General features: G+C 33.2%; 2 protein-coding genes across 2 annotated transcripts; both read right to left on the reverse strand.

Annotated features, from left to right (window-relative positions):
* Positions 1 to 5,271: 5,271 nt before the first annotated feature.
* Positions 5,272 to 6,747, reverse strand: LOC141704117 (uncharacterized). Its single transcript, XM_074507430.1, has 3 exons — positions 6,665 to 6,747; positions 6,080 to 6,292; positions 5,272 to 5,846 (listed from the first exon to the last, which is right to left on the reverse strand). The coding sequence occupies exons 1-3, from the start codon at positions 6,715 to 6,717 to the stop codon at positions 5,657 to 5,659; spliced, it is 456 nt and encodes a 151-aa protein (XP_074363531.1). The 5' UTR covers positions 6,718 to 6,747; the 3' UTR covers positions 5,272 to 5,656.
* Positions 6,748 to 9,365: 2,618 nt separating this feature from the next.
* Positions 9,366 to 14,465, reverse strand: LOC141704114 (cell differentiation protein rcd1-like). The gene is made up of 9 exons (XM_074507429.1): positions 14,253 to 14,465; positions 13,384 to 13,455; positions 12,156 to 12,245; positions 11,756 to 11,798; positions 11,160 to 11,269; positions 10,745 to 10,849; positions 10,118 to 10,308; positions 9,836 to 9,905; positions 9,366 to 9,482 (listed from the first exon to the last, which is right to left on the reverse strand). The coding sequence occupies exons 1-9, from the start codon at positions 14,463 to 14,465 to the stop codon at positions 9,366 to 9,368; spliced, it is 1,011 nt and encodes a 336-aa protein (XP_074363530.1).
* Positions 14,466 to 14,691: the final 226 nt, after the last annotated feature.

Raw genomic sequence — 14,691 nt, forward strand, 5'->3', positions numbered from 1 at the left:
CCAGGTCATTTCTGACTAATAATCTACCTGACTCCTTGCAAATTTAAACAATACAAACACAATTACCCCAGAGAAAATGTTGCACCAGAGGGACTTCTCATTCTATATATATTCTAAAGTCATTACATATTAGGCTTCAACGACAAGAAAATCATTTCCTGGCATTTGGTTTAAAATATCCTAGATAAGTGCACTACCGGGTACATCAATTGCTTCACGGAGAAATTGATGCACTTGAGGGTACAATAATTGGTACAGTTTAATAAACAGAGTTATATTCACAGAGTTAATAGTACAATAATTATTACTTATCATAGATGGCTAAAATAGTCCAAACAGTTCCTACATAATTGTATTATTACTTGGTTCAAAAATCTATTAAAAGCTCCACAATTACAAGTTTAGCCAAGTTAACCATTGTTTAATCACTACTGTGCCTGAGAGAAGAAGTTTTCATCATAAAATTACAAACACATACACAAATTCAAAGAGAGAGGGATAGAGAGAGTACATACAAATATATTAGAGGGAGGAGTACCTGTAGAAGCCCAAGATAAGCCCAATCTCATAAATTATTAGACATAAAGCAAACCAGACTAACCCTATAACAAAGAGATAAAATCAATTAATTTGACAATTTAACAAAAAAATAAAACACGAAAACCCCCAATTTAAATAAAAACCCTAATTTTTTTAAGCTTGAATATGTACAAGCAGCCCTAAATCCATCAATCCATCGATCTGTGAATGTTAAGCTTTTTCTTGAATAAATCGACTTTATTATAACCTTAAACGGGAGAAAATGTAGAGAATGATACGAAGGTTAACGGAAGAGAACGAATTGAGAGAGATAAAGACTGACAGAGTGAGCCTTTTGATATAGTATTTTGGCTTGTTTAAAATTTTTAAAGTACCGCCTGTGAAAATAAATTGCCGCTTGTCCAATATTTAGCTCAAATCTTAGCGGGTTTGTCCAATTCACCTTCTATTTTGTATTTTATTTTTTTAAAAAAAACATTATCATTACAAATTGTAACCAAATTATTTGAAAATAATATCATTCACTAAATTTTATAAATTTAAGCAACAAATTAAATTTATCAAAATTAATAAATTTTAAAAATTAAATAATAGGATTATCTGTATTTTTTTAAAGATCAATTTTATAAATTAAAAATATTCTATTAATTTAATATTTTAACCAAAAATATGTTTATTAACTTATTACTAAATTTATATTTGTAAACTATTACTTAAATATATTGCAAAGTTAATTAATTTGAATTTAGATATTATACATATATTTTATTATTTTGTAAAATGATATTATTTTGTATGTTAATACCCTATGGTAACACAATTTCACTAACACTTTTGATCTATAGTAACATGTTGGAAAGGCTACGGTAACATCAAATATGCATTGTTGCAGTAGACAAAGATGAGCATAGCTAATGTAACATTAAGTTGTAACACTCATGATCAAACTATTGCTATAGGTCATCTATGGTGTAGTGATCTCTCTTGTTGACAATTGGCTTGGGTTTGGCCACCGACTTGGATTGAAGTTTGACAGGCTTGACCATCTTGACTGCTCTTTTCTTTGTCTTTCTTGGCTTGACACTACAAGAAAAAAGTCTATAGACATCGCTTTTTGGCCGATGTCTATGCTGTTTCCCAACCGATGTTGATGTCAGTGATGTCTATTCTAGACATCGGTGAATACCCGATGTCCATACTCGATTAGACATCGATTTTAGTTAAAAAAACAGATGTCTATGTGTTGATTATTTATATAAAATGATATAAATAAATTATTTAATAACAAAATTACACCTAATTAAACATGTTAAACATATCATGAGCTATGTTTTTTGTCACAAAAACATCGATTTTAGTGAAAAATACTGATGTCTATGTGATGATTTTTTAAAACAAATGCTATAACAAAATTATTTAATAAGTAAATTACACCTATTAAAACATATTAAACATATATTGAGCTATGTTTTTTGTCACAAAAACATCGATAATTTTGACAGAGGTGATGTAAAATGACATATTAAACATCTCTTTCTTTAATGAAAGGTGATGTCTAATTTAGTGTATAGACATCAGTGTTTTCTAGAATGAAGTGATGTCTATGTATCATTTAGACTTGAACATGTTAGTCTTTAACATCAGTTGTTTGTCTCAAACTGATGTACATTGTATTTTTTTGACATCAGTTTTGTTTGGTTAAAAGTGATGTTTCTAATGTTACTTGACATCAGTTTAATCTTAAACAAAGTGATTTCTATATTTCATTTAAATTTGAACTTGGATTTCTTTGACATTAGTTTTTTACCTTAAAGTGATGTACATTATCTTTTTTGACATCAGCTTCTCTTAATTGAAAGTGATGTGTAAGAAGTTTATAGACCAAATTGTGTAAAGTTTTACATCACTAATTGTGTAATTGTTGTCTGAGAACGTCAACCAAAATAGTAAAACATATGATCTGAAATCTAAACTATTATATTCTCCAGAAACCAACTGAAGACATTCAGTCTAATGAAAATTGTAAGATAGTTTTTTCACTATCCCGTTTTGAACACTCTTCAAAATCTGAGACACAAATCCTCTCTACACAAGACAGCAAGGGCCCATACAAGTTCCCATTATTTAGATATCTCAACAACTGCAGAGGACAAGATGAGCAAGCCGCTTTATCCCAAGCAAGCAAATACGATCCCCCACTTACTGGACATATGCCATGTGCACGATCAAATCAACCACATGGGTGCTGCATTAACCACCCAAAAAGACATATGTAAAAGAATTTAACAGTCAACTTAGAGGAAGCATTTTCAGAAGCATTAGAGGAAGAAGTGAGAGAAATCATCAATAACATATCCTAAAACAACTCAAGAAACTTTGCTACACTTCCAAACCAAGTCAAACAACAACATTCAGACAAAAAAATTAATATTATTCCAACGTTCAGACAATTATTTACCTAGGTAGCATGAGTTTCTTAGCAAGTGCAGGCTCTCATTATTGTTTTAATCAACAAGAATATCGTTTATACTATTTGAGTTTCAGGACCAGCAGGTGAACTACAAGGTCAAATATGATTATTAACTGCAGACTATGAATTCCTGGATTGAAATAACACAGATTATTAAAAAGAGCACAACATAATCGCCTCTCAAGTTAAAAGATGAGGTGGAACTTGTCATCAAAATTGATGACCTAGTCAACCACCTGTTTATAACTGGAGTAGATTTAGAACAATGATTTCTGGCATTCTAAAGAGCAAAAGCTCCCTTAAAAATATATGGCAAGTACGAAAATGCAAACTTATATAAAACTAGTTTTAAATTAAGGACGTTTGTGACAAGAAATGCACAGATGCACCCATGATATATTTGTTGAGTATGACAACATAACTGATACAAGCAACTATGTACAGCCAATTCCTTTTAGCAATAATAACTACTGTAAGCAGTTTAGAATAAGGAAATTTTGAATTACCCCTATGGAATCACTCATTGATTTTATTTCCCTTACTTGTGCTCCTAGAAGATTCATAAGGTCCTCAAAGTATTGTACCTCTGCATGGACTCAAAAATGTCAGCTATAAATATTGTTACATGTTCAGTATCCATCAAGTATGGGAGTAGGTAACCTAAATCATTAAAGCACAAAGACAAAAAGATAAACTTATTTCGAAAATGCTAGCAGCAAAGAAAGAACACTCATCAAAGCCGAGTATCGACCTCCGTCTGTGAAAATCAACATATCCTGGCTTGCTCGTGCCACATCAGTAGCTGCCAAGCTTGTTTCTTTATTTGTTTTCGTTAAAAGATCCTCTTCTTTTTCTGATCTAACGTTGCGAATCCAAGACTTTAGTCTAGGAACAACAGCATTCTGAAACAAAATAGTGTAACCTGATAGAGTAAGCCTCTAGAATATTAATACCTGTGGCAAGAAATTTAACAGATAACAAAAGGGAAACACAAGGAACCTTCATAAAAGAAGATTATGTAGTACACATGCAATGTGTTAATATTGTTAAAGTATATGAGAGACAAAATTTTCGCGATATGTATTGTGCATTTTCATCCAAAAAAATAGGATACTGCTCCAACCCAACTTGGGTTACCCAAGTACCATAAAAACCAAAGCGGTCTCAGCACCTGAAATAGCCAGTAAACCCACAGCAAGAAGAGCTTATTTCCATCCTAATCGATATTGCGCCAAGGTCCCTGCATTAGAAACAGTGATAATAGGAGTATATGCTGCGGGTTGCAAAGCTTGATCTTTTGCAAAATTGATGAATTCGGATTCCCGTCTACATTAATATACATAATGGCTAAAACTCAATTAATAAGACTATTACCCATCCCCTAAGAATTTTGCCAACATTACTAAAAATGAAGCCTGGATTTGAATTAAATAAGTTACCTCCTACTGCTTGACCAGTTGAAACTGGTGGGGTTTGATCCTGCCATCGGAAACAAGATGTTTTCATGATTAAGAATAGTAAAATTATTTATCTGAACTGTTGATGATAAAAAATGAGAGATATATTTAAAAATGGACTCTATAAGGTGTGTAAATGAAGAAGAAGAATACAGGCCTTCATCTATCTCCTCCTTTGTAAGGCCCTTCTTCTCAGAGAGGAACGTCTATACCGGACAGGAAATCCCTTAATTTTTAGATGTAAAATAAATTTGACAGCATTCTCCACTTGATTGTCCCGAATTATTTCTGAGTTCACAAACACAGATAAAACCTTGGTATCTTGATGGACCTTGTAAACTCCAAGACATTTAGTGGTAAGGTATCAGAATCAACAAGTCCCTAACTAGAACGAATCATATCAGCAAATCAATCAGTGGTCACATATTTCTTATTGTGACTCGAATAGGTTACACTATTTCATGTACTCGGTCTTTCTTTAACAAAAAAAAACATACCTAAAGAGAACTCGTTCTTCGATGATTCTGTGAGTGCAGCGTCAACAATCTGTTTGAGACGTATCAGCTTAGACCCTCGCATGACAACATTGCAAGTTATCAGTACCTTTGGTTTACAATCACTTATTCTTTGGGCAACAGATTCAGCAGAGAATCCAGCAAAAACAACCTGGAAAAAATCAAACTTGCAGTACTTCGATAAATGCTTGTTCAAAGGCATCACAGATTGTAAGCACCAGAAGTCTAGTAACAAAGGACATGGGTCTTTTTATCATACCAAGCGGACTGCACCGATTCGAGCACATGCAAGCATAGCTATTGGTAATTCCATCAACATGGGTAAGTAAATTAAAAATGCATCACCCTTTTTAACACCGATATCTTTCAAGTAATTGGCAAGCTATAGAGAGACATGAAGCAAACTATTTAACTGAATCCAGCTACACATCATTATATGAATATGTCTTTGCAGATAGTGTGTTATCAACCTGGCAAACCCTTTGAAGAAGCTGGGTGTATGTCAAAGAGGCATCAGCACCAGGCTCATTCCCTTCCCAATAAATTGCAATTTTGTCACCATTCTCAGACTCAATGTGTCTATCCAAGCAATTGTAACATATGTTGGTAATCCCACCCTCAAAACACTGATCAAAAGTAATTTAAAAAATCAGCCAAAGACCTAAGAGGAGGGGTTAACAAGAATAATCAAGTAAAACAAATTTTCTAAAAAAGGAAGAACTTAATGTTGACATTGCCCTTCCTAACATCAAGATTTCCAGAGTAGACACTGGGATCCCATGTACATTTCCAGTAAAACTGAGCTGCAATTTCAGACCAAAACCCAGCTGGGTCTTCGATTGACATCTTGTACATTTCCATGTACTGACCAAAATACAAAATAAGAAAAAAAAGAGAATAAAAATTAAGAAGTATTCACAAGTTAGAACTGTTGATTCTTGACAATACAATGGTTGAAGTCATTTGAAATAGTTACCAAAACGTGAGTGTAAGCAATGATTAGTAGAGGTATTATTGGTAAATTTCAAGAGTTGGAATGGTTTATAGCGGAACATGATGCTTAATATATAAAAAATTGAAAGGAGAGAAACACACACCTTATGGAAAGAGGGGACAAGAGCGTGTGATGAAAAATCCGGAGAGGGAAAAACAAGATCATCTTCGTGAGAAGCAAGAGATTGCCCATGTTGCCCATGTTGCCAATATCAACCACTCGAACAGGTGTTCCATATTGTGTAGTTCCAACAGCTGCTTGCTGCACACCACCACTGAAATAGTATTCAGTGCCATAAACCACTATTCCTGTATGCCTGAAAAAAGTAGAAGCGTACAAGCTTATTAGCCCAGCAAGCAAGAAAAAAAAAGTCGGATGACTTAATGCAGAAATTTAGGTTCCAGAGAAATTAACAGCTATTATAATATTTTTTCTAGGAACTTCATAGTTCGCACACTAAATTAGTAAATTTATTATGGTGAATCATCTTATAAAACCAAATCAACAAACTATTAAATTATAGATCAAGTATGGAGAAGAAAATACAAGAAATAGTTAAGATACTAAAATGCAAGAATTAAATGCATAACATAAAGATAAAAAGCTAAATTTTCATGAAAATAGAATCTTAGCTTACACAGGCAAAGAACATGTAAAGGGAAGACAAATGAAACAATCAGGAACTTACCAAATGCCTTCTATAACTTTACCCAAAAAAGTCATTGACAACTGCCTTGCCATTCCTTGACTCAAGTCATAGACGTTCAAGCATACCTTCTGACCTTCCTGAAACCAATTAAGCAACTATAATTAAATGCTGAACATGTACAAATTAGTGACAACAATTTGTTAACAAAAACATAGAGGGAAATTCATACAATTAGATATCCAACACAGTTCCCCTTGACATAATTAGCTATATACCACTGATATAAAAAAATAGTAGTAAACTATTAGTTATTTTAAAAAAATATATATATACTGGAATATATATACTGGAATTAGCTACCAACATGCTCATTATCACAAAAAAGAATTGAATACCATGTAATCAGTAGACATGAAAGGATCGTTAACTTTACACAATTTACAAAAATTAAAAACACAAACAAAAATACAAATGAACAACCAAAAACACCCAAATTAACTAAAGTTTTAAATCTTTTTCTCATATTAGGTCATGTATACAACAAGAAGAAAAGTATAAGAAACAAGTTTAGACACTAAATTAATAAAAAAATAAGGGTTTTGAATTAGAAAAAACCCCAATTTAGAAAATTAGGGTTTTGAATTCAAAAATCCTCAACTTTTAAAACTGCTGTTCATGCAGAGAAGACCAGTTCGATTCAAGTAGATACAACACATACCGAAGTAGATAGGTTAACTGAAAGAGGCTTAACGGAGAGATTGAGAGAGGAGAGAGGTTCAGAGAGAGAGAGGTTCCAGTTCGAGAGAGAGAGAGAGAGATTGTGATGGTGAGATGATGGCCGAAGTTCAGAGAGATTGTGAAGGGAGAGAGGTTCGATCGAGAGAGAGAGAGAGTTTCGAGAGAGAGAGAGGTTTGATTTTGTTGTGTCTAAAGATTGATTTGGGGGGAACCAAAATTTGGTTAAGGGGGGAGAATTTTGGGATTGGGGGGAATGTAGAACTAAAAACTGAATGAAAATTTCACTAACGGGGGAAAGAAAAGGTGGGCGCGAATTATTTTTTTTTGGTGAATTTTAGACATCGGTTTAATTATAACCGATGTCTACAAAGAACAAAGACATCACAAAAATACGGGGTGATGTCAATACTTTTTTTAACATCAGTGGCAAAGTTGATCGATGTCTAATGTGTGATATCTATTGACATTATTCTTGTAGTGTGACATAGATTGGAATTTTTAGATTAGGAAGAGACAGGCTATCCCAATCTATAGGTTCATCCTTGGGAATTACAGGTTCACGAGGGAAAGTAATGTTAGGATCAAACTTGAATTCAACTTCCTTCAATGTAGGTATGGCTGGTTGACTTGAAGTTGTAGATTGGGTTGGCATGTATTCTTCCTTATCTTCATTGAAATCTAGCTTTCTCTTTTTTGGGAGTTTGTACGTTATTTTCTTAGACTGCTTTGGTTTTTCTTGCTTTCTTTCAATCATATTCTCAGATGTCACAGGAGGATGAAGTCGACAACTTCACAGTAAATGGTTGGAGATTCAAGTATGGCATAACTCAGTTTGCAGTTTAGGATGAAGTCCATCATTTTGTGATAGTCTTCAGATGCCGGAATTTGCTTATTTACCAGAGCCACAAAGTTATTCTTCTCATAAATGTACCCAGTTGAGGATATGATTTTGACTACTGGTGTCATAGTTATGATTGAGTACTCATTTTGATTCCTGTCTTATTTGATCTGAACCCCGAAAACTGTGATTTTGCACAAAATATTGAAATGACTATATTTCATCATACATATTTTCATCATACATGCAAAATAGAGATTGCACTACATTAGAATAAATATGATTTGAAGTTAAGACAGGAACACCAACAGAGATTTTTGTGTGTTTCTATAGTTTTAAAGGTCTTTTATATGTAATTGTAGAATAAAAACTGAAATCTTAAAGTAATTGAAGAAAGAATATATCTCACATAACGAGTGTTGTTTAGCTGGGTCGGGTGTTGTTTAGCTTCCAGTTGTAGAAACTTGAAGTTCATATCAACAATATGTGAATTTTTATATGGTTGATGATGCACACAGCAATATGTGAATGAAGATTCTAGTGTATTTGTGCAAACTGGAAAAATAGAAGACAGAGATAGGTAGAAAAAGATGCACAGGTCTTGATATCTCAAATATAACTGCTATTTACATGCTTGAGACCGAAAGCTTGATGGCTTGATGCAAATAAAAGAATTTTTGTTTCTTGACATTTCAAATCCTCAATAGATGGTTTTAGTTTAGAAAATCTCAACATATTGTTTATAAATCATTAAGAAATTTATTAATGGTAATAATATTTTATGTACTATATCTATTCTTTTTAATCTTTATACATAACAATATTTTTTCATGTTCTCAACCATCAGAGTTCAGAGAGAGCGTTGATGAATAGTGACACTCAATGAGTTCATGCCTGTAATTCAAGAAGATGAGTAAAGCAAATAAAAAAAATGCTTAAAAGGAGAAAACTAAATACCAAAATATCATCAGCTAACCACATGAATGTGGATAGGGGCACTTTATGATTGTTTATCATGTATTATTTTGCAACTTGGAGATATAATTGTTCTACAAAAAATATTGTTAACATGATAGCTAAAATTAAAAGAATTCTGAGATCTATGAGGGAAATCTTAATTTCCCTTGTATAACGAAAGGAAAGAGTTGGCCAATATCAGCTATATTAGCGATCAAGATGTGAGGAACCTGCAACATCACCAACCGCTTCTGCATTTGGCCCGCATCCCATCGATAGCTTTTGAAACAAATCTTGCAAATTTTTTAAGGTTACAGGGCGTGCCTACATAATATGTATAGAAAATTAGATATTAGGTAAGAACATTTAAGATACATCAGTGTATGTACTTGTGACTCTGTCCTCGGGACAAAAACTCATGTAAAAAATTATGTTATATTCAAAACGAGGGGTCGTGTATCTAGAAGTATTGATGTCGGTTTTGTTGTTCAACTAGAGATGCCCATAGAAGTTGCTGAGGCATACAGAATTGCAAATACTGTGTGCCTCCAGTATTTACGCATAATATTGATACTTTTTTTTATAAACATGGATTTTGGTAGTGAAGTTTGCTGTTTTGTGCCAGAATAGAGTCCACATTTTTACATGTATATAAGAGATCACCTGGATGGACTTACACGAAGGGCTTCAATATATGGGGCAGTCGTCAGTATTGGTGGAATGAAGCTTCTCAGGAGGAGACAACCCCTGTTGCATTCGAAGCACATCAAATTATGTTTGTTAAGTACAACAACCAGACCGCCCCAAGGGACATAAAACCACTCTCAAGCTATCCGGTGCTTGGTCAGAGAAATTTTTTACACAAGTTCTAAATCAATAATACAATAACTATAGGAACGATATAACAATAGAAACACACAACAGCTTGGAAGATATGTTTACAAAGGTTGCTGGCTAACCTTGGATCATCGGACAGTATGACATAACATTGAATAATATTCTTCAAAACTGTAGTAGACGGTTCATCCTGCATCTTTTCAATTACGTCATTAAAAACCTTCATGATTGCACACAACCGATTTGCAGGCTCACAGCAATACTGTAGTCCCTGCTCTTGCATCATTATTCTTGACATTATCCAAGATGCAGTCTGTATAGCCATATACAAGTGTTCAGAGTGAGTTTAAAGAGCCAATTAACTATGGGTGTCGATCTATTTATATTTTGATGGTGTACCGAAATTGTTTCAGAATTATTTGCTCTGGTTCTTACTAGGACAATCAAGTCTATGCCATGCAATATAAACCTTATTATTTATATATGGCTGGGTAATAATGTTCATCAACACGAAAATATTAGATGTTCATCAAGTCGACTTGATATGTATTAATATGAAACATGGAGTATTAACTAAAAATCCCTTTTTCAATAAACACCTAGCAGAAACACTAGAAAGGGAGATTAATTTGAAATTTTTAGTAACCAGATTACATACTTTGTACTGTCTTACATGTAAGGTGATATATTGCAGTAAAAAATGCTTGAAAGCAAAAGAATGTTGAGTTCAAATTTTAATGAACACTTACTGATTGTGAAAGTTCGTTTCCATATTCTATGGATTTTAGACACAAAGCGAAGAGTCCTGATTCAAGCAAACAGTGAACAGCAACCTTTGTCGAAGGGTCGCCTACCTGCATAGTACAGAAGATTCGGATGATATTTGGAGTAGAACCTTATAGGCATATCAGATCATATTAAAGCAAATTGATATGCAATCTGGTAAGAAATAATAGACATTTTCTAGAACTATGGTTCTGATTAAGTTAATTCATCTCAACATTGCATTCAATTCAGAGCTGAAACTTGAAAGGGCGGGTAGCAACTAGCAATGAGAAAATACTTCCATGCAAGGTTACTGGTGCTTAGCTGTTTTAATAATTCAAATGGCTAAAAGTATAAAAAATTGAAGGTATCATGTATTGATTTAGAGTGGAATTGTACCTCCTTCAGAAGACCACCAATGACCCCCAAGCTCATTAGCCTTAGGTACTGGAAAGGCTTGCTCGTTTCTTCAGTCTCCAAGAAAGGGTACAAGTAACAATGTATCTGAACTGCAAGGACAGAAGTAAGTTAATACAAGTCTGTCTACGATAAACCTTATCTAGCTCCTTAATTATCCTATTAAAATCAGTTAATAACAATATTTGAATAAGTTTTGCAAAATCCTCATCCCAGAATATATGTAACAAACTTGTAACTTCAACTGAATCCTTGATTTCACCTCAGTGTCCTGTTTCTTTTGTGTTCATAAAAACACGTCAAGTTTATAAAAAGTTGATATACCAGCTTGAAATAAAAAGTGAATGCATTTATATATCAAAACACGTCAAGTTTGACAATATCTTGTGTGGTCTTCAAGTATTAATATCAGACATCAAGAAATCAGCAAAAGTTATAGAATGAAATTAGCTTATATCATTTGGTGAGAAGAAGCTATAACTGTGGATACATCCAACTATGTTGAAGAAGACTAATGTAAATACTGAATACATTAGCAGAAACAAGTCACATAGCTTTCAGAAAGTTCAGAAAAATACCATTAAGGAACTGCATCTTCGTTTGAGGGTGAGTGGCCAAGCACTGCATTCAATAGAAAATACACTTTGATATTAGAGTTGCATACATAATTTTTAAGTACATAGAGTACCAGCTATGGCTCCTGCATAAGTAAAAATAAATTTGATGTAAAGGTGACCAATGTGGGAGGAGCTCCAAAAGGTGTCTAATGTACTCTACTCATCTAAAGGCATTTAAATATGAGACTGATTAAAGAAGAACTTTGGTGGGTTCTTAGGCTGAAATTGATCTGGCTTGAAACAATAAAAGCTCTTTGACATACTTATGAAAAAGTTTGAAAATTAGGAAATCGAACATATAAAGCAAATACATTACAAAGTTAATACCACTAGAAAAGAAAATTCAAGGAGCGGAAATGACCTCAAACAAAACAAGTACATCACAAACTTTACTTGAATCTTTCATAGTAAGTTTCTCAGGTGTTAACGACTTGTATATAGATAATACTTCCTGCAATAAAGAAGATATTTCCATTAATCACCAACTGTAAAACACAACATTCTTATTTTGAATAGATAAAATAGCCAATACAAACCACAAGGCTGAGCTTGTCAAACAAAGTAGTAAATCATTTAAATGATTCCAATGACCATCATGTACGGATTTCATAAATTATATCAAGTTCTGATTGAGATGTGATGCAACTTGATCTTAAGGGTAGGACTTCTGTAAGACGTGTGACATAAAAGTTGCAGAACATCCTTACAATGCCTATTTTCCAGATTTTTGGGTTTCAAAATTTCAAATTTCCAAAATATTTGAGATCTCTGCAAATCTTCTCATTAGTTCAATGAAATATTTCTTCGGCAACTGACAAGCAAGGATACTGGTGCAGAAGTGTTGGGGTGCGTGGACACAAAAATCTAATAAATAAATATAATAATATGGGAATTCGGGTGCGGGGGACACGACATATAGAAATATAGATTTTCTCTAAATTTCATGTTACAGCTATTCAATCTTGTTAAAAAAACCACAAACTATAAGCAAATTTAATCAAATGCATAATTTATTGATCTAAAACACAAAATATAGGTAAAATCTTGTAATTTATGCAAAAATGAACACTAACATAACACGTTTGTATTTATTAACAAAAACTGATACTTAATTTTAGGAAACTGGGCAGTTAACACAAAATTTGACTACAAATTGTGGGGAAAGCATCAAAATTAGGATTCAGGAAGAATCCCCTATCTGATGAGGGGATGTGCATGTCAGAGTATCCGACACAAGGATTAGGGGATTCACAAACAAGTATAATCATTTCAAAAGACAAGAAAGAATAAGGATCATTAATCACGAAATATTGATTAGATACTATATAACTGGGGGCTCCGCACTTGACAGTATGGAATATAACAATGTAACCTAGATAGTGCCATTTTGGTTTAGTAGTCCACCTAGTATTAAGATCTGAGGAAGAAACTCAAATCAAAACAGGGAACTTTTATTGTTAATGTTAACCAAAATTAGAAGTTAATAAAAAGAATTCACGACATGATATAAACTTAAGCAAGCTATTAAAACAAATACATTTAGTTTGATCAACGCAAAGCATTTGGTAGACCCAAGTCATTGTGCATACCGATAGGAGTAAGAAAACTGTACTGATTGACCGCCAAATGTGGAGGGCCAAATCTTGATTTCTTCCCTGTTTCTGTATTGATAAATCACATGTTAGAAATGAAATATACTATATCAGCCATAGACATTAGAACATAGAGTGTAAATAATTTGACTCTGCAGTCCAGTCCGCACTTTAAACTTCTAATTAACAAGCAAACTTAAATGATACTAAACAGTCATTCAGGCAAGTCAAGATCATCATTTCTCTGCATATACTTATTGTTCTGAATAAAATGTAAAACTACAAGATATCGAAAGAATCCACATAGAAGTGACATTTCGTGCATACAAAGATATATATTTGCACATTCCGATTCAAGAGATACTCTCATAAATCAGACTGATTATAAATACATATTGATCTATGTTTGTTTATGAATCACATAAAGAATGAAATCAAAAATGATTAACATGAACAACCTTCTGTATATCTGGTTTACATAATCCCTTGTCGATTAAACCAAACTTTATGAAAATGAAGTGACAAGCATAGACATCATAAAATCATACAAGGCCACAACTTAACTTGTATTTCAACATATGAACGCATAATGAAACTCTTTAAAAACTCAGATCTATTCACAATTACTTCTAATCAAGACACACAAATATAAAAGATAACTCAAATCATAATTAATCATCAATCATTTCTAACCAGCCACGTTAAACAAGCTTAAACACAAAAAATGCATCCAATCATGTATGAAAAACATTATTTATGAATTTACAATTACAGATCAATTTATTTCCACCTAACAACATACACAAACAAACAAAAATGTACATAAAACAAACAAAATTCTTCATAAATGAACAAAAATGATGGACCTTAATCAGAGTAAGAGATGAAATGGCCTTTTCGCGATGCTCAGGTTCTCGAAGTAACACAACCAAGTCCTCTACACTAGCAGAAGGCCAATCAATAGCTTTGCTAGCACCATCACAGGGACCATTGTTGTTAGCAGGTGCACCACCATTCGACATAACACTGTTGTCACCTTGTATCGGATCAGGATAAAGAGAGTCAGGGAGATTCAACATTGTTTCAGACAAAAACCCTAGATATGAACTGAACAAGATGGCTGCTGCTGTTATGTTGTGTAGGAAAAGAACACTGAACTAAAGATGCGGCAATATATTGGAGGCTGTAGGAATGAATATTTTTTCCGTATTTATAAGATTTTTCATTTTGCTAGAGTCACTGCTGTGTATCTAGGATTGGGTGCTGGACGTATCCTTTTTGCAGTTTTTTAGAAACTGACTAATT

Source organism: Apium graveolens, unplaced genomic scaffold (assembly GCF_009905375.1).
Source record: "Apium graveolens cultivar Ventura unplaced genomic scaffold, ASM990537v1 ctg742, whole genome shotgun sequence".
Classification (NCBI taxonomy): Eukaryota; Viridiplantae; Streptophyta; class Magnoliopsida; order Apiales; family Apiaceae; genus Apium; species Apium graveolens.